General features: G+C 41.3%; 1 protein-coding gene across 1 annotated transcript in view; it reads right to left on the bottom strand.

Annotated features, from left to right (window-relative positions):
- THSD4 (thrombospondin type 1 domain containing 4) overlaps positions 1–21541 on the bottom strand; it is a 593806-nt gene that overhangs the window by 53022 nt on the left and 519243 nt on the right. The window contains exons 8-12 of the mRNA XM_075006841.1: positions 17505–17680; positions 13983–14079; positions 12856–13098; positions 5133–5262; positions 2075–2279 (exon numbers count right to left, since the gene is read on the bottom strand). Coding sequence (XP_074862942.1) covers positions 2075–2279; positions 5133–5262; positions 12856–13098; positions 13983–14079; positions 17505–17680 — 851 coding nt within the window. The remainder of the gene's footprint in view (positions 1–2074; positions 2280–5132; positions 5263–12855; positions 13099–13982; positions 14080–17504; positions 17681–21541) is intronic.

Genomic DNA, 21541 nt, shown 5'->3' with positions numbered 1-21541 from the left:
CATATACATTGCTGCAAATGTCCAGTGCCAACAACTGGAACATTCGTTTTCCCCACAGGGACATGCTGCTATCTAAGCAAATTTTAAAATCATGAAATCATCTAGCAGTAAGAGCATCTCTCATGTGGGAATGGAGCTATTTCCCCAATTGCTAACCCCAGGATACTTGCAGAAATCCAAGTTAGGTTTGCAAAACAAATTGGCAATGCACTCGTGTCATAGCAAAAATGATGATGAGAACAACACCAAGCTCTTATATAGCTCTCCATTCATAGATTGCAAAGCTCTTCACAAAATAGATCAGTATCATTACTGCTATTTTACTGAAGCACAGAGAGATGAAGTGGCCCTGTCACCCACACGGCAAATAACAAGCCCAGGAATACAACCCAGGTCTTCTGAGCAACAGGGCCACTATTCTTTTCACTAAGTCAAAATGACTATAAATGTCCTTAAATCCAAAGGTCCATCTTTTCTCACCACAGACAGATACAAGCACCTGCCATGTACTTTTCTGTGTTGGGAAAAAATGGCACCGCAAAAAATTGTTAGAGATGTGCTTGTTATTAAAATCAGGGCACTGTCTCCAAAGTGAAAACTTGCTTGTACACTAGTAAGCTAACACAAATAAATGCTGTATTTAAACCACAGAACTTCCAAACTTACACGCTTCTCTCTTTACAGTAGGTGCTTTCCTCCTGATGTCAAAAGAATTTCTTTCAGGAATAAATTAATCACAGAATTTTATTTTGGTTGCTGTTTCAAACCACCAAGTAAAATTACTAAAAGAGTATTTAATGTATTATATTTCTTTGTCTTACTTTATAATATATACTTTTTAAAAAAAAACATCTACACATGCCTCTAGATACGTTTGCATTTAAATATTATTTGAAATACAGGTTGAACCTCTTTAATCCAGTGCCACATGAGATAATTTGCCAGACCACAAGAAATATTTTCTAGTAGCAATACCAATACTTCCACTGCTTATTGGGCTCTTAGATGACATTTCATGGGACGGGGTATATTGGAACTAAATAACAGCACAGAACACTGACAGCCAGGACTGGTGGCTAGAAACAAACTTTATGGGACCACAGGAAACTAGGCCATGCCCATGATAAGTAGTCATCTGACTAACTAAAATCATACCAGATAACGGATAATGTCAAATGAGAGAGTTTCAGATTAGAGAGGTTCAACCTGTACAACTGAATGCAAATAAAAACAAAACAAAAAAAATTGTAACCTGGTCCTCCTTCTTACACCAACACAGAAACTAATCAATCCTATATGAAGTAAAATCCTGGATAATAATATAAGTCCTGAACTATAAAACAAGCCTTTATCCAGTCTTCCCTCCCTAAAAACATGGATAAATTCATGGACCTTGAAAAGTCCCCCAGTGATGTTTTAATTACTATGTCTACCCTGCAATCTGACTCAGAAGTACTGCTAGATGATTTCACAATTTTCAAATTTGCTTAGATAGCAGCACGTCCCTGTGGGGAAAACAAATGTTCCAGTTGTTGGCACTGGACATTTGAGGCAATGTATGTGAGCAGCAATTTGGAAAAGAAAACCCAAACTATGCATTAAGAGCATGTTAAGGCTGCAAAGTCAACCACCCAAAATTAGGATATGCTAAAAATAAGGCTGCTCCTGCAAGCTAGGCATAGTTTAGCTAACACAACTGAAAATAGCAGTGAAGATGCAAAAGCACAGACTGTTGCAGTCTGTAAATCCCACCTGGATCCTTGAGTATGCACTTGCCATTGCTTGCTCACTCTGCTTTTACTACTAGCTGTAGCCATACTAGCTAGGTTAAAGCTATCTGGGTAGGTCTGTAGAGCACGTGTCCCTTCTCCCTATACAATCCGTTCCTAAAGAGCAAATTTTAATTGCTCATAACCACATGACTGGTTTCAATTCTCTCAGATGACCAACTCCCTATTTCGAAAGCCAAGTGTAATCCAATCACATCTGATTAGGGATCTCTAAAGGAATGTTCCGCTCCACTGTAACCCCCCTGAGGTTTCATGCTCTGAATGAACCAATCATTCCCATTTACCGAAGTCCACTCTGTCTGAATTTGCCATTCACTGCATATCTTCAGCTGGCACGTGCTGGTTGTTTCCGGCTTCTCTAGGTGATGGCATCGGTACTGCTGAACCATCAGGGTACGGTTGGCATACACTTGTCGGCACAGGACTTGTCGGTGTTGCATCCCAAGACCACATGTTTTACTGCACTCTGACCACTCTCCTATGTCCCAACTAATGGAGAAAAGAACGAGAACATGGTAACAAAGAAATGTTAATAAAGATTAGGGATGTTAAAGTTAATGGGATTAACCAGTGGCAGGGGTTTGCTCCAGCCCTACAAGGCTGCCAGTGGCCCTGTCCGTGGCAGCTCCAGGAGGGTGGGGACTTCTGGGAAGGGGGCTGGCGTAGCCCCCCTGTCGTGGACAAGGGCTGATCCAGGTGGGCTGGAACTCCCCCGCCCACGGTGTGTCAAGTCTAGGGCTGCTCTACCAGGGCTGGAGCAGCCCCATGGCACAATGTCAGGGCTGGAGCCCCTCTGCCTACGGTGCTCTTGGGCTGGGCCACTGTGACCAGCGGCTGCTCTGACCATGTTGGAATGCGCCACATCCACGGCACTGATTCTTCAACCAGGCTGAAGCAGCCCCAGTCCCCAGTGTGCCAAAAGCAGGGGAGCTCCAGCTTGGCTGGATTAATCTGTGTCCTTGGGGGAGGGCCTGCTCCAGCCTAGCTGGGCTGGCATGGCCTCCTCAGCTGCCTCCTCTCCCATTCAGTTGGTTAACCAGTTAACCAATTAAATGAGATTTTACATCCCTAATAAAGATATTGCTATATTGTAGACATTCATTTCATTTCAATTCTGATTAATGCACTTGGACCAAAAACACTTAGGCTATAGCCACTCTTGGCCAAAACTTCGAACAGGCCATGCAAATGGCCATTTCAAAGATTACTAATGAGGTGCTGAATTGAATATTCAGCGCCTCATTAGAATTAGGACGCTTCTGGACACCATGCTTTGAAAGCGCCGCTTTTGAACATGCATGGCTCAGCGTGGCTACACAGGGGTCCTTTTCGAAAGGACCCCACACCATTCAAAATCCCCTTATTCTGCTCAGTGGAGGGGAGTAAAGGGATTTTGAAAAGGGCAGGGTCCTTTCGAAAAGCACCCGTGTAGCCGTGCCGAGCCACGAGCGTTCGAAAGCGGCACTTTCTAAGCACCTTGGCCAGAAGCATCCTAATTCTAATGAGATGCTGAATATTCAATTCAGCACCTCACTAGAAATCTCCAAAATGGCCATTTGCGTGGCCATTTCAAAGTTTTGGCCAAGTGTGGCCACATCTTACTGTACCATTTAAAACTCTACACGCTTTTTGTTGAATACTGAACTAAATAATACTTGACCTTTAGATAGGAAACCACTGCATACTTAGAAAGGATCTACTGGTAGGATGAGGGGGTTTTACTATTAAATGTGTAAGTGTTGTAGAATTGGGTCCACAGTGATGTAAATATATCACTAGAAATTGTCTAGCAATATATGTTATTTCTGATTATTTTAACAGTGTTTCTCCAACCATGGAATGGCAAGGTGCATGCCCGGAGGAACTTACAGACTTTTTCTGGACATGACACAGGGAGAGCGGTAATCAACTGTTTGGAGGAGGAAGGGTAGATGGATCACCTAAACCAGCATTAACTTGTATATAAAAATAAAATGGTGTGCGATGAACAATTTAGTCTCAGTGACAATATGTTTATATTGTGTTCATTTCCAATAAGATTTTATATATGCATTTTTATTAATAGATTTTTCTTCTTTGTGCCATTTTTGGTGTTATACTCATGGAGGAGGGTGCACTGGTACTACAAAAGCCCTTCACACTGCTCACCTTCAGACTTGTGGAGAATGAGGGAGACGACAGTACCATTTATCATCAGCACTATACGCATCCCAGCTCACTTGACTGACCGTACTCTCAGGCTGCGTCTACACTAGCCCAAAACTTTGAAATGGCCATGAGCCTCGTTAGAATGCTGGCAGCCACGGCACTACGAAATTGACGCAGCTCGCTGCCGCGTGGCTCGTCCAGACGGGGCTCCTTTTCAAAAGGACCCCAGCATTCTAATGAGGTGAAGTTTTGACCTAGCGTAGACACGGCCTGACTGACTAGACAGGGTTGAATTAAAATTTAAAGCTTGAAAGAAAGGTTTTTAAAAAGAACAAATAAGAATCAAAGCTGTGACTGGAGAGAAGAGAGACCTCGGGAAAGCATTTCAGGGGCACTTCAGAGAACACTGGATACGTCACTTGGAAGTGCTTACAGGGCTCCACCCAGGTCAAAGGCTTATTCTCCCTGGAGAGAGACCCTAAGGCCAAAAATGACACTAAACTCTGACTGGAGAGGTTTCAGGGGCGTTAGATGTTGTGGAGGCCCTGTATACAAGTCTTTTTCCTAATTTAAAAGAAAATGATCACATGGGGGTGAGGGGCTGGGCTTCCCCTAGGCTCCATAGTGGGGCCAAAAATGAGGGGCTCAGAGTACAGAAGGGGGTTCCAGGCAGCAGAACGTGTCACCGGGGGACACTTGTGAGGGACTGCAAAGGCGTATAATCACATCACTCACCCTACAACACCGACAGGGTGGTGAGAATGCAGCCTGCCGACTCCATCTAAAGTGGTGTGACCAGCAGAGTGGCAGGGAGGGGTTTCTCGCTTGGAAAGAGCACCAAGAAATCTTAGGGGAGAGTTCACAGGGACAATGCACCCTCAATCCCCATGACTGTTGAGAAGTGGCTGCCTTTAACCCAGAGCAAATGATCACCAATCTCACCCAACGCCTTCATGTCACATGAGTTAACAGTCCCAGAAGGCAAGATAAATTACTATGGCAGCCACTTCCTCAGCAAGGACTAAAAGCCACTTTTGGCCCCGGGAAGCCATTGGCTTCACTTCATGTCACAAGTGGAAAATAATTGAGATGTTCACCCTATTTTCCTACTTAAAACAGCGACCCCTCCTTTGTCCAAAGCTTCAGTGACACCACTCCCTTCATTTTCCCATATAGTTTCAGGCACTGTCTTACAAGGCTGGGCATGGGAAGATGTTGCAGGCTTCTTCTTCTGGGGTGGGCCTGGTGCTGGTGTCACAATAACTCTCAGGCACTTCCTCATGTGAGTGTCTGTTTACACAGCGGAAGATTGGGTATTGAGATCCTGAAATGGCCAAAGAAAGAAAGAAACCAGTAATGAGCAGTGCAGATAAAAAGAAATCATTCAATAAACAAGTGACTTAACTACAGCAACAGGATCTGATGCAGCAAAGCTAAAAATGAATGAGCAACAGGACAAGGAAAATTAGTAACTTACCCAATGTACATATTCACAAACAATGAGAAGTGAAATCAGAATGCTTTGCTGACTGGAGCTGCCTGCAAACACTACCCACAGCACAGCACTGCAAGAGAGGCTGGGAAAATGTCATGTTTTTCCTCCATTATGTGTTTATGGGCAGAACAGTGCCTAGCTTGGGCCTGCACTTCATTTAAAAGATGCAATCTAGCAGCCTGGGATCAGGAACTCATGGGCACATACCCAGACTCTGAGTCAGATCCTTTTCTGTTTTTGCTTTCAGGAAAGTGACTTACCCTCTCTACATCACAATTATTACGAAGCAAATTTGGATATAAAAATATTACCTACCTCACTGGAGTGTTGCTTTAGGGCTAATGAGTACTGAATAGCTGTTAGGTATTATTTTTTGCTCCCTCTATTTTTAACTGTTCAGTCTCTTAGCTAAGTTTTGTGCTAGACAGAAAGGCAGTGATTTCCTCAGGTTGTGTAACCAAACTCATGATGGTGAAAAATTCAGACAAAATGCCAAGTGCATCACTTCCATTCATCTGGGACAGAGAAGTTTTACCAAGTCCACCAGCTCAGCAAGTCACACAGCTCTACTTCTGAGGTCAAAGAACAGTTTGTCCAAACTCCCTCAGGGCTCACACTGTTCTTTTCTTATTCCTGTTACTCTTTTCCAAAGATCCTTGTCAAACTTTTCCATCCCTGCCTGTAACTAATTAATTCTAATTCTTTTCAGGAGGTATATACTACATTGACTAAGCACTGGCCTTATGAAAATCAGGCCACTTTCAGTTATCTCCTGTTGGCCACCATAAGGAGAAGCACTCCAAATCACTCGTAACTTTTGAATACTGAGGCCCAGTTAGTATGGAGGTACATTCAAATAACTATTTATTTTAAATGATCTTCCACTAAAGTTTTGTGATAGCTTTAATTAATGCTCACAATTTAAACAATATAAGTACGGTTTTGATTAATGTTAACTGTTGGCTGACATGGAGCAAAATGTGGTATCTGCAATAAAAGCTTACACGTCTGCCAAATTCATATTCATCCAAAAATATATTTAGATGAGAAATTTTGCATCTGAAATGCTAATTTAGAATAAAATTGTGTACAGAGCTATCTTCATTCTTCCAGTTCTAGAAGACAGTAGGAAATTTAGCAATCAGTAGGGTGCTTTATTCATTAGTTTTCTTTGTGAATTTGCTGTTTTCAATTAAGAACATGGGGTACACTGAGGTATAACGCTCATTAAATTTCATATGCATATCAATCCTTCCTTAATGTGTTTCCATTTGCAGCTAAGGCCTCGATTGTGGCTCTAAGCCATGGTCATTAATGGAGGACAGGGAAAAAGAACTGCTCTCAAGAGAAGTTCTGTGGTCCTTGGAATGTATGAACTGCCATGTCATATGCTCTCCTCTGTGTCTGACTGATGTACAGGATTGATGCCGTAGAAACACCCTCACTACCCTCTGTCTTTCCATAGACATGACCCTGATACTGGAAAGCTACATCCTGAGTCAGATCAGGTGGAACTTTAGGACAAGAGCTGGTTGATATTTTTCATAATAATTTTTTTAAAAGACGAATGGTGTTTTTTCAAAACCAAAAGCTTCAGTGAAAAGTATATCCAATATTTCCTGGTTTGAATTAAAAATCAAACATTTTCTTCTCCTTTTCCTTGAATCCCTTCCATCATGGAATGAATGTAATTGGTGTGGTGGTGGCAGGAGGAGCTTTTCTTGTTTTCCCCTTTCTTTCTTTTGTAAGTCAATAACTTTCCAAAGCTAAGGAAGTTATGGAAAATTACAGAGTAGCAAAAGAAAAAGAACTGAGGAAACAGTGGACTTTTATTTGTAGTGGCTAAAAAAGCAAATGTAGAAAATGAAAATTTCAAAAATTATGAGGGCTATTAAATTAATCTCAATTAATCAGACAATTAAAATTAAAAAAACTCAATTAATCACGATTAATCATGCTGTTAAACAATTTTTTTTAATTTAGCCTTTATGATTGTAGAAAAAAACACTTGAACATGGGAACCCTAAGGGACTAGAACACAGAAAGCAAACAGGAAACAGAACTCAAGTTTTAATGTTTTACAGACCTCCTGATTTGCAAATCAAATCTCCCAATTTTTGAATGCTTGGGATTATCAATATGGCGGGAGATGCAGCATGCAATTTTGCCCAACGTGCACAAGAGTTCCTGCAAGTGCTAATTCTACAAGGAGATCTGCTAACATAGACCCATGCAGAGTCCTAGGACAGGGAAAAGGCATCCACAAGAGCCGTTCTCATGGCAGGACCAGGATTTTATTTGGTAATGTGCCTCTGGCAAAGAACAGTTTCTGACACAGGAAAGTGAACCAGCCAGCACGAACCCATGTGTGGGAACAGGAGTAAGGGGAATTCCTACATGAGACCCAGGAGTAGTCAGTCTGCGACCTGAAGCGTAACATTGCATTAATCCTCATTACGAAGGCTATAGGTATGCTCTGGGCCAGGGGTCAGTACCCTGTGGCTCTGAAGCCACATGCAGTTCTTCAAGGATCCACCTGCAGCCCTGAGCGCTGACACCAACTGCGGCTTTGGAGGCTACTGCTGCTTCAACAATGTCTGGAGTTAAAATGGGTTTTAGTTGTTTTGTTTATGCAGTGGTGGTGGGGGTGGGGGGAGCTGGCAGGGCAGTAGGCCCCAGAAGAGGAAGCTGGCAGGACAAGGAGCTGCCCCCACTGCTCCTCATGAGGGCAGTCAACCTGCAAGAAGGCGCTGGAGGGGAGGGGGAGGGGAGCCTGCCCCTGCTGGAGCTGCACAGCAGCATGTGAGGGCAGCAGCAGTGTGCAGAGCTTGTCAGCCGAGGCAGTTAAATCCTGGGGATGTGGGTGTGGGTTTGGGGCTGATAGGAGATAAGCCTCGGTGTAGGGGGGTGGGTTTGGGGCTGGCAGGTATTGGGCTGGGAATGGGAGGTGGTGGGTTGGGGCTGCGAGAGCTTAAGCCTGGGGATGGTGGGGTGAGTTTGGGTCTGGTGGGGTTTAAGCTTGGGGTGGGGGCGGACTGGGGGCTGTGGCAGGTAAAGCCTGGAGATGGGGGATAACAACTTTCTAACTGGTACAAATCACCGTGTGTGTACAGTTCTTAAAACGGGTGACAAGAAGTATGGTTGGGTGTTATTTATTAAGAACTGTCTCATATTCACGTGCATTGCAGCTCCTGAAGGACTGATTTTGTAACTGTATTTGAAAAAAATGGTTCTCCTAGCTATTTCAGTTGCAGACCCCTGCTTTGGGCTTGTTGAAAAAATTAATCACAACCTTTAAGTTTATTGAGAGCTGTTTCTAGCTCCCTAGAAAATACATTGCCCCTTCACTGAAGTATTCATATGGCTACCCTTCTGCAAGTCCGCAGTTATCAAAGAGTTATTTACAACACCTCCACATTTTTGCCCTCTGCCCCTCCCACAATACCTAGCAAACTACCTTCCAATCAATACACAAACTTTTTGTTATGGGTGGTAAATGGTATCGCAAACTCGCGGCAAATGGCTATGTCTACACTACAGTGATCTTTCAAAAGAAATTCTTCCAGAAGATCTCTTCCAAAAATACTTCTTTTGAAAGAGCGTGTCCACACACAATAAAGGAGATCAAAATATCGATCCACTGTTTTGATAGAGAGCATCCACACAGCCCCTGCTTTTCCTAAAGAAGGCCAGGGATCAAAAATCTGGTGCCATGAGGACTGCTCTTTTGAAAGAAAGGCCCACGGTTTCGAAAGGTTTCAAAAGAATATACTCTTCCTGATCGGGGAGCAGAAGAGGGCTTCCAGAAGAAGAACTGTCTTCCTTTGATTTCAAATCAAAAGAGCTCATTTTGTGTGTGGACGCTCCACAGGTTCTTTCGAAAAAGGGCAGGATTTTCCGAAAGAACTTGCTAGTGTAGATGCAGCAAAATTAGCGTTTAAGTGGGCATTTAAGTGAAATTTCAACTGTGTTTAAAAAACAGTTTTGCCTGTTTGTCTTTGCTCTTTGGGACAGAGAACAAAAAGCCTGTTGGACCTTAACTACCTTGGAGGATTATATGGGCAGAGGTAGTCAGCCAAGTAACTCAGGCTTATATTTGTAACAATTCAATACTGTCACCAAATACTATTATTCCAGTATTGTATTCCAGTACAACACAGTACTCCACATTAAATTTGTAGTCTTGGAGACACAAGACTAGAATCTAAGACTTTCCCCTCTCTAATTTCAGGGAGTAAAATCTCAGTTCCATAACATGCTGAAAGCTTTCTTGTGATATTATATTTTTAGTGTTCTGCTGTTTAATCTGGATTCAGATTCCATAGCTGTTTCACAATAACTGCCAGATTTCTAAAGACAGTGAAATTCTGATCATAGGGATTACAAAGGGAAGTTTCCAACATTTTTCCTATAAAGTGACTGAACGCACCCCCCCACCTCTTACAGAAGTGTGCTCCTGCATTTACATTTTGATTTGAGTACTCAAATGTACAATTCCTTTACACTGAAACTTCAACTTCTATGTTCCGAAAATATGATGGTCCCGATCCTTGGCTGGTGATCCTCTCTGATTCCAAGAGAGTTGGAGTCCATTTACAGTAGCTGAAGCTCCTGCTCCATACCTAATCTAAAAGCCATTCTCTAGAGCCAAGCAAAATAATTCTGCTTAACATTCACCATCCCTCAAACTGTCAGACTCCCAAGAACTCTGATTTTAGTACTGTAACATTTCTGTCATCATTTCCCTGATCAGGGCAGATTCCCCAGTTCACTGACCTGGACTCACAGGGAATAGCAATAAAAACGTGAGTATTGATGCACTGTGTTTAACCACCAGCCTTCCTGTCAGACATATCATCTAAATTCATTATTATGACAATGCGCATATGGATCAACTTGGCATTAAGACTGCATGTGCCAGCAAAGTTTCATAACTTGGAGCAAAGAGAGAGCCCTAAGAAAATTAACTAAACAAACTGTGCACAGAAAATAGGTTTGCAGAGCTGTCATCTCTCTCTAACAGCTTTAGTAGTCTTTAAAGTGCTACTGGACTTTTTTTTTCATTTTGATAGTATACAGACTAGCATAGCTTTCTCTCTGTTACTGTTCTAACAGCTCAGTATTCACAGTAGCAGAATATATGATCATGAATCTTTATAGATCACCTTTAATTGCCTTTCCCCATCTCAGGCATATGCTCACTGCTTACTTTCCTTTAGGTCCAGATTTAAATTTTCTTTTGCTGTAGCTCAACAAAACCATAATTTCTTCCGCAGCTTAAATTATACGCAACTTGTAGAGGTGTTTTGGGTCTTTTTGGGGGGTGGGCGTGGGGAGGGGTTTGGTGTACTAGTAGCAGTTACACACACCTCACTGGCCAGCTCTCAGAAAGTTCTCTCATTCCACAAAAAAGATCTGTGTTTACAATACATGGACTTGAGTGTGACAGGACACCTCAAGCAAGCTTCCTCACCTTGGCTGCCTCTATACTGGCAAGTTCTTTCGAAAGGTTTTTTGAAAGAAGGGGGCCCTTTTGAAAGATCCTGTGGAGTGTCGACACACAAAAAAGAATTCTTCCAAAAGTAAATCGAAAGAGTGCAGTGCTCCTTTCAAAAGTGCTCTTCCGCTCCCGTTTCATGAAGAGTGAGTAGCTTCTTTCAAAAGCTTCTTTCTAAAGCAAGCATGTATAGATGCTCCGTGGGGCCTTTCTTTAGAAAGAGGAGTCCTCATGGTGCTGGATTTTTTGATCCCTTGCCCATTCTTTCAAAGAGCAGGGGCTGCATAGACACTCTCCATTGAAAGAGTGGACCAATCTTTCAATCCGCTTTTTTGCTCTTTTGAAAGGAGCTTTTTTTGGAAGAACGTCTTTCAAAGGCTCTGTGTAGTTTAGACGTAGCCCTGTAAAATTTATTCCCCTCAGCAGTTTAGTTGGTAGATCAGGAGTCAGAGGATGATGGAAGGCACTTTCACTTGGCTTAGTCTATATTTCATTTTGATTGTTTTCATGATTTACTCTTTGGTTTTATTCCAGACAAAACAGACAGTATTTACTTACTAGAGCACTCCAATGTTTTTTTTTTAAACATAATCTGCCGGTTTCCAAATAGGAGAAGATACTCAGCTGCGGCAGCAAGAGAGACTGCAAACATTTAAAAATGCTGTTTGGACATGACAAATTTCTAGAAAGTTTACACTCTACTGTCCTCTTACTCTTAAGTATTGTGACTCTGGAGAATGTACCACTGATGTTTGTCAGAAGTATCAATACCACCATTCCTACCATTGGCTAGCTTAGTCAGCTTTTATGTCCCAAACACCTATGCCCTATTGTGCAAAAGATTCACTGAAGAGATAGAACCTGTGAAAAAGTTTGTAATTCACACCAGTTTGTGTTGTAAGGGCATCTAACTGGCAAATGGAGCTCTGAGATGAAAAACACAGGAGGAATCGTTGCTGATAAAAGTGCGAGCCAGGCAAATAGTAGGAAGATACTGACAGGGTCAAAAAGTACTAATGAAAATGAAATTAAAGAAAAGAAACCAAAGACCGATGAGGATAATTGTGGTGTATCAGAAAACGTGAAAGAAGCACTTTAAGGCAATTGTCCTCAGTCATAAGACTTCATTTGTTCTCATTTCAGTAATGGATATCACATGCTGCTTTGTAATTAGGCTTGGAAGAATTACAGTTTAATCAGTAAACACTGATTTCACATCTCTCTCTCTCTCTCTCTCTCTCTCTCTCACACACACACACACACACACACACACACACGATAAGTATTTCCAGCAATACTAATTTAGGCAAAGTAAGAAAAAATGTTACTTGAGAAAGTATTAGGGTTTGCTTAAGGATATTGATTTTGCATATTTTCATGTGTGTTGATCATTTTTCTTTTAAAGGGTATAAAGCTTTAACTATTTTAATGTCAGTGTACACTGATATTAAATAATTATGGACTAACCCCCTGTATGGATTGATACCCCCAAAAATTCCCACTGCTCTGAAAATGTAAATAGATAAAAATATAAAAAAGCTTAAAATCCATAATTTTGACAACTTGTGAACATTTAAATTGATAAAAAAAACCAAATGCTCAAAAATAAACATCAGCATTTTCTGCTGAAACAACAGAAAATTGAGATCTGACAAGATGGCTTATCAACTATGTGCACCATGCTCTGTTTCTTTTTATTTCAAATTATTTTTATTGATATACATTTGGAACCCAGTTTGTGCTACAGATTTGTCTCTTTCTCCTGGTGAGAAACAACAGAATGCAGTGGTTGAAACCTATGTCTAATACATACAGGGATCCGCTAGGTTTTCTAAGCTGCTTTTTCCCCCATGATTTTCCTCTACTGGCCTGGAATCCCACCCATCTGTAACATAACTCTTGCGCATGTACTGGAAAGCATTTACCTTTCCCACATGAAGTGGTGCACTCAGTTGTGCCAACCTGCTTCCAGTTGTGCTCTCGATTTCGCCGCGGTGGCTGCACAGCAGGCACCTGGTTGTCTGGATGATGAGAAGGAAACCTTCCTGGCTGAATTACAGGAAAGGTCCCTGCTGATTGCCCAGTGTGTATGTCGGGCTCCCTGTGCGAATCTTCAACTTCACGGTCTGTGGTATCTGTCAGTTCTAACTGACCATTGAATGGCTCCCCTGGGGACAGACAACATCAAGAAATTAGAGAATGAACATTTATTTCAAGAATTAGCTATAGCTAATGAATTTAGTAATTAGTCACTGCAGCAATGGTTTACAGGGTTCTCAAACTATTATTTCCATATACAGAGTTGCCGGGTTGTTCTGCAAAGATTTTTGCTGCTTTTCAATGAGACACACAATTCTCAGCCAGCAAACACACACAAACGTGGAAATTCACCAGTCATTTTCAGCATAGCTATTGCACCTAATGTCAATCAAGTTTCCCAAGGATTTGTTTTTTCACCTTGCCCCATATTCCATGTCTCTTCCAGCTGCTCCTCATTAAGAAAAATAGACTATAGAGCCAATACAAATCTGACAAGGAAAGTCAAGAACATGAGAAGTAGTATAAAACTTGATGGCAAATTTCTTACTTTTCCTTTCAGAATTACTGGTACGTACATTTAACACATCTCCATGCTATACGTTATTAAATATTTCTGTCTAGAGAAACTTTAGCTTTAGGAACTCAAAATTATCCACAGGATTACAAGAGAGACGCTGAAGAGGTCATTTCAAAATATCAAACTCCAAAAAGAAAGAAAAAAGCATTTTTAATTTCCAGAATACAGACATAGCAATTCAGCTTACAACAGTAGCTGATTAAGGAAATTCACAATGTGTTCTCTCCCATGTGACATGTTAAAGCCTCAGATTGAACAAATCAAAGTTAATTCGTCGTAGTCAATGGAGTTACACTGCTTTACACTAGCCGAGAATTTGGGTGAAATCCTGGCCCCACAAAGTCCATGAGAAAACTTCCATTGATTTCAGTGAGGCCAGAATTTTAATATTGCCCCATAAAGTTACTGAATGTGCTGAAAGCAATGATGATTTACCTGACCTTTGCTGAGGAGGCAACTGAGGGCTAATGATGTTGGCTTCTGGAATGACATATTCGTAATGTATACCTGGATTAGGCTGTTGATGTATCATCTAAGAGGAAAAATAAGCAAATACATTTTATCTGATTTACTCAATCCACCTGTTAAGTTACCAGTTTTTAACAGAAATATACACTTAAACCAATGAACAGAAACATGCTCGCCATTACTAGAAAAGACACAGGTTTTTGGTGCACGCCAGCACAATGAAAATAATCAATTTGTTCCTGAGAAGCTCCAGGAAGGAAAACCTGAGTTTCTACACTAGCAAACTGCATGAAATTGTTATAGGAAAGAGCAGCTATTGCTCCAAATCCTGACTGTAAAGCTCTACATCATGTGTGTATTCTTGGCACAGGTGCAACATGTGAAAATAAAGCAGTGTTGTTAAGAGTCTTTCACTGAACACTAGGTGGCAACAGAGGTACATATGACCAATGGGCTGGAAACGAAATAACTGACCTGACAAAAGATAACTGAGAAAAGATAAACGGGGGAAGAGAGAATGGGAAGGCTCAAAATCCAAAGGCTCAAAACCCCACTAGCTCTCTTCTCCAAAGACTGGCAATTCCACTCAACTTGAGAACACAAACAGCACCTACGCTTTATCATTCGCTAACTGCCATGTTCTATTCATGCTGGCGCATCTGGCACTAAGCACTGTTGGAAGACTAGACACTAGGCTGGATGGAACATTGTTCTTTGCCACGATAACCATTCTTATGTTATTAACCTCTGTGTTCTCTCACCCACCAAATTGTTCCTTTTTATAGCCTTGGAGCTCAGCCCATACTGCTCACCACTGGATTTATAAAGCAGCAAGCAAAACCAGCTAATAATAATGGTATGTCTATTCCATTCACGTAACAGTTGTTTGACAGCGCTTGAGGAACTAGATAACATACATGTTGTGGTGATTATATCATTGATATAGTGTTCTGTTACCATCCACTGCCAAATACATTTTCAGCCAATTGAACTTAATATTCAACAGACAGCAAAACATGCCAAAAAGCTTCCTCATTCCTCCTATTGTTGGACATAAGGATTGTTTGCTTGTTTTAATAGTTTTATCTAGCACTGGTAACCCAGAGTGTAGCAGCTTTAAGAGGGACAACAACAAAGTTTATAGGTTTTAGAACCCAATTTTACAATCCTTATGCACAGTAGTTAGCACTTACATGATTATCCCATTGAAATCAATGAAGAGGGTGAGAATAAGAGCGTATCAACCTAGGAATTCCCTAATAAAGCCATTGCAAGGTTCTTGCACCTCTTGGAAAAGCATTTGAATCCCCTAGCAGCCCTACACTATGCTGGTGGTATGGGAATAGGAGTGGTTGTCATAATAGTTATAAACACTGGACCGATGATTTTATTAGCTTGGTCTTGGGTACTTCAATAATTCAGCTGATCACACTGCAGCCTTTCAAGAACATGGTCCTCTGCAGGGGAGATGGATTGCTCTAATAGCTGTGTCAGCTAGTTTAATTTAAAAAAAATTCTAAAAAATCATCACCACACACTGCTGTTTGCGCTCTGTCCCTGGGTTTCCCCACGGGCCTGACACTTCCTGTCAAAAATGAAGAATCTCTTGTTTTTTGCCAACGCTAGGGTTACAACCAAGAAAATCCATTCGGTACAGCTATGTGAACCACCAGCAACACACTTGATTCGGTAGGTTTGTTCTGCAGTTAGAAAGCCATTCTGGAATCTAATGAAGTCAGTGGAGGTATTCCGAGGTAAGATGCATCCCCTTGTCTTTGCATATCTTTAAAAGTGTTTCCTCTGACAAATATAACAGTTTTTTCCTCTGCCTCAGGGAGAGCACCCACTTTCCTAAATCACATGGGAATGCACTGCTTGTAATGGTTTCTGTAAGGGCTGCCCCTTGGATGTACAATTTTAAAATACCTTCTCTTGGTGTCCAGTCCTGCAAGGTGCTGAGCATTCTCAAGTCCTACAGACTTTGATGGGAGCTGAGAGCATGCTGCATCTCTCCAGATCAGGACCTGACTGTCTGGGTAGTTCCAAGGGGAGCTCTCCCAAGGCTGGCATGATTCTTCCACAGTGTTTTCCAAAACAACTCACAAGGAGCTGTTGTAACTGTTCTGCTTTGAGTTAGTGGCAACAAAACCTTTTTGTAACAATTTAGTTTTATTGTATCTGTGTCACTGCTATGTTATGTGCACAACCAAAGTGGTCAGAATTTCTGTTCTTTATCTATCCATTTAAACATTGCTGTAACAAAACTAGAGAGCCTTGCCATTTGCATCCAGAGAGTGAAAGAAAGACAGTGGGAACTGAGACAAGAAACTGACATCACCTCTGCATGTCCACTGTAGCTCCAGCAGACATAGTTGGGGGAGGAGTGCATGTCTCCCCCAGCCAGAGTGAGCAATGCATCAAACTGTGCACTTTGCCCTCCCTCCTGGATGAAGGGAAACAGCCAGCAATGTCCCCATACAAATCAGGTTGTCGGGTGTAGGGGAGCTTCAGCCCCTCCAATGGGTGCCTGGGGGGTGGTGGGAAGCTCAGGGATGGGGCAATCATGGATGGGGGAAGCATGTCCCCACCAGCCCCTTCCATCTGCCCGGTGACTCTGTCTCTTTTCTCTGTGGTATTCCAGGCACAACCAAATCCTTTACCTTGCTTTAAGTTATGGTAAGAAGAAGCTGTATACCGAATTTGATGGTAGTAGCTCTTACCATTTAGGAGTTCCTGAACAAACAGAAGGACAGATAAACTCTCTCTCAGATGTACAGTAGTTTTGTGTATGTGGGTGTGAACATGCCTATATGCATAATTTATTTCATAATATGCTATAATAATCCACAATTGAATTTTTATTTCCATTGTTGATTTCAATGCTTTTGCCACTGACTTCATTTCGAGCCAAATTACCCCAGCAATCTGGTTCTGCGATTGCTTTGCAGAGTGTCTGTGCCTCAGGACTTCCTTGTGAAGCTTGCTACTAAAACTCTGTCCAGGAATGCTTCACCTTTTATATACAGTACTGTAACTTCCATTTATATATTTTTTAAATTGTGGGACCAAGAAGGCTTGAATTCACCAGAGGTCTTGACCTGCTTCAGATATTTGATTTGGGTAACTAATAAAACTGAACCAAGCCAAATTAACTTCAGTAGAAAAGTACCTGGAGGAAATCCAGCTCTCATGAAATAAAGAATGCTTTGCCTCTGATTTTACTCAGAAAGTAAAATTGTTTTACTGGGTTACCAAACTCTAGGGGTAATAGATATCTCTTACTGGTTAGATTTCCTATGATCTTGGACAATATAAAGGTAACGGCAAAGGATATTTATTGCAACATTTAAAACAATTTTACCTTTAAGGATTAAATGGAATGCTGGCATTTATTTGTTGCTACTGCTTGTGTTTTCAGTATTGTGTGTGAATAAATAACAGAACTCTTGTTTTACACTAGGAAGCTTCTTCTGAATTCGAAAAACTTACATAGACATCCAGGATCTCATTTGTTGGACCATCTGCTAAAAAGGACTCCCCTGCAGTGCTTGAGATTTCATTTGGGCGTTTGTATGTGAACATAGTCCCTCCTCCTTCATATCTTCCTGGTCGATCAATTGCCCAGTTTCCATTGATGATAGACCGTCCTGATCGACTCCGCAGAGCTGTCAGAAGAAAACACATGCACACACACACACATACACACAAATGCTGATCACTGAAAATCACCTTTATATCCTAGTTTTCAGACTATTAAACATGGACACATACTGATAAGTGCATTATGCTGCTGTAAAGTCTCTGACTTCATGGAATAAGGAAATATTGCTAGAACAGAAAATAGTGCAGATTGAATCAATACTTGTGGGGGAAAAAAACAGCCTCAGAAACCTGACTCTTATTTGAATATGTGAATTTTATTCTCCAGGAAGAACAAAATACAAAGCTACAATAGAAGCCTCATTTTTCATGGAATATCATGTTGTGATTTTGTCTCAGCCAGCCAGATGGGTACATTGAATGCACATGGATAACAGGGAAGTGGTTTTCTGAACTTCCTTCACGTTCATGTGAATCTTTATTTAGTGGTTTGGAAGCAGTAAAGCACTGAAGTGGATACAGATTAGCACAACAGCTACACTATGTAGAACCACTACCCCTACAATTTATGAACCAGAAAATATCTAGGTTTGCCAAATATTTCAATTATTTTTAATTCAGCTTTTGGCAAACCTTAATTTTCCTTTACAGAATACACATTTTGCCAAACATCTGCAAAATTCTGCTCTATAGAACTGCTTGGGGTGACAAGTATTCACAAACGCAATTGTTCCCTAGCTGTAATGGAGGGTAATACCACTGATTCCTTTTATGTAGATGATATAAAATAGAACAGAAAGATTCTATTGCATCCCTGAGTGAAAAAAAATTGATTGAATTATCTTTGTGGTTCTCACATAACTGTATACGCCCAACACAAGGATCTGGCTGTCACTGTAAACATCTCAGTGACAACCTCTGCTCAGTGCACAGCTGCAAGAGTTCATGGACATTCTTCTGAAGCATCTGGGTTTGGCTACGGTGGCAGACTGGATATTGGACTAGATTGATCCTGGTCTAATCCAAGATAGCATTAGAGCAATGACAACACAGTAGCAACGTATTTACTGCAGAGTAGGGGTGCTCTGAGCAGAACACTCAGGAGCCAGATAAGGGGTAGGGCATTTTCCACAGCTGAGCTTTCTCATGTTAAACAGCAAAGCCCAAATTTTGGCTCTCTCTCTTTTTACACGACAGTGATTGCTGCTGACTAGCTTACCGTTGGGGAAGTAGAACAAGTATAAACTTGTTCAGGAAACCTATTTCTAGGAGAAGTCTCTACATCAGGAACATTTAAGGAATTATTGTTTAAAGTGAATTATGTAAGCAGTACTCACATACAATGGTCATCTATAATGAATTACTCATTTATTATTAAGAAGCAAAGGTAACCTTTAACTTCATATTCATGTCAGTGCCTCATTAGCATCTTCTGAACTTCCTCACTGACATGCCCCTTTCGAAAGGGAGGGGCCAACGTAGGGGGGGCCATTGAGCCTGTTTTGAAATAGAGTCGTTAGACACACTGTGGCTTACTTTGAAACAGGCTCATTTCCCTGTCGTAACAGCACCTATTTTGAAACGGGCACGATTCCCCATGGAATGATGTTTACCAATTTTGAAATAAATCAACTGCTATTTAAAATTTATTTTGAAGTAGCATTTGTGTTGTTTCGACGCTACAATAGTTATTTTGAAATAACCACCATTATTTTGAAATAAGTGAGCTGTGTAGACCTACCCAGAATTTGCAAAAAGAAATACCAAATGTATTTAAACAACAAGGAGGTAGGGAGGTCTAACAGCTTCTGCAGGTCCTCAGGCAGTGTGTGTGTTGGGGGGGGAGCTGGCCCTCCATCCCTGGAAGGGATGGGGCCTTGCATGGCACAGACAGGGCCGGGGCCTCCAGCTCTCAGCACCACCCAGAGTACATCACTGCCCCTGCCCCCAGAGCCATGTGGAACACAGCACTCCAGCAGCTATTTAGAGGGCCCAGTGCTCCATCTCCAGCAACTGGGATCCTTTGAATCACTGGGGCCTTGGGCAATTGCCCCCTTTGCCCTTGCCAGCTCCCCTCCCCCTGCCCCTCCCCTGTCAGCTGGCCTGAGGAGAGTACACATCACTCACTGGGATTTATAAATTAAGATCACGTAAGGAAACATTTTTTATGGAAAAAAATTGTTTATCTTTAAAAAGAATTGGTAACTAAACAACAGAGAGCTCTGCCTACATAAACTGCAATGTGAATATGAGAGTTCAGCTTACTAGGTTCCCTCTACCATTAGCAGTGAATTTTATCTGTTTGTTAAATGAAGTATACTCCGTATCAGTGTGACACAGCCAATATAAAAGCAGGGCTAGATGTGTCTGCCTACAGCCAGATCACACCTATGTGCGAGAGACAGCTAAAAGAAACCTCCACTTGTGCAGGCCATGGAGAGGTTGACCATCATTGCAGTTCCTCCTCTCATGGGAAGATAAAAACTGCTCTGTCACCATTCCTCTAGGCAGCTGATCCTCCAAAAGGGACTAGGATTGGCAAGTACTCCTCTCTCATGCACACAATCCAGTGAAGTTTATTAAGTTTACGGAAGACTAATAAGCTGCTCCCTAGGAGAGGAGGTGGTTTTAGGCATTCACCCACCATGCATCGGCCTCCTGGTTCTCCCTCTGGAGTCGGGTGTCTCTGCACTGGTCCCCACACAACACTATGCTCCAGGGCACAAGCAAGAGTTTAGAATACTTGGTATCCAACAACAAAATCCTTGATTGAGTGGGACCTGGGCCATAAATAAATTGAGGCCACTGGCCTAGCTAATGACTATAGTGGTGTAAGATCAGGCCACACAACAGCGTATTTTTGTTGTAATTGTATTATTTTACTCTAATATATGCTACATACTTCCTACTGAGATGATTTTTAAGTACATTTGTTTCCTGGATCTCTGATTTTGTGACACACCTGTTGCTAAAATTAAGCGTTTCTGCACCTATAGATGTTGGCTAACACGAATAATATATTTCACGTAATTTTTTTAGGGTAGCCATACAGTTATACTCTCCTTCCTCAAATATTTCTGGGATGCAAAGTTAAGATTCAGACACTGCTAAATCTAGATTATTATAAAATACTGAGAGAAAGAAATAATGACTATAAGCAACTTTTTATTTGTAACCATTACATTTCAGTTCAAACACCTGCAGGGTAGGGCTGCTTTGCAAACTGTACTGCTCCTGGGTTTGCATCATTTTTAATATGGAACACTTCTAGGAAAGGTTTCACTTTACAATCTGAATGTTTTTCTTACACAGTTACTTTTAAAAAGTCTGAATATTAAGAACTCGGAAACAAAAAATGATAGCAAAGATTAAATTATTATTAATAATAAAGCTGTAGAAAGATGGCTGTCTGGAAACTAATATGCACATTAAATTTAATTTGACATTCATCAGATGACAGGTCTGAAAGAGGCCTGTAAATAAAAAAGGAAAATGTGACCCTCCTTTTATTTTGATTACTTCGCGTTTATCACCTCTACAGACTTCCATTTAGAATTTTTATGGTGTTCATGTTGTTAGCCAAAGCATGAAAGAGTATAAAAAGCATGACCAGATTCCTCATTAAGGAACAGTTTGCTGCTGATTTCACCTACGTTACTTGTCAGCTTCTTAAACAAAACTCCAGTTTATAATCATGCCAATCATACATCACCTCAGACTACAAATTGTCATCAAAACTTTTGGTTAGGCTGCAAATCAATGGCATGGAGGCTCATTGCAATATAAAATAGATCCTGAACATTATTGTCTTAATAAAACATTTTTCCCCGTTCAGCTTTAAGCTTTTCGTAATGATGATGTTTCATGTATTCCGCTTCTCTTGCTTCTGATGTTGAGAAGAGGAAACAATCCAAAACAAATGATAT

This window comes from Carettochelys insculpta, chromosome 12 (genome assembly GCF_033958435.1).
Source record: "Carettochelys insculpta isolate YL-2023 chromosome 12, ASM3395843v1, whole genome shotgun sequence".
NCBI classification, from domain to species: Eukaryota; Metazoa; Chordata; order Testudines; family Carettochelyidae; genus Carettochelys; species Carettochelys insculpta.
The sequence above is the reverse complement of the archived record's forward strand: the minus strand, read 5'-3'. Positions and strand labels throughout refer to the sequence as shown.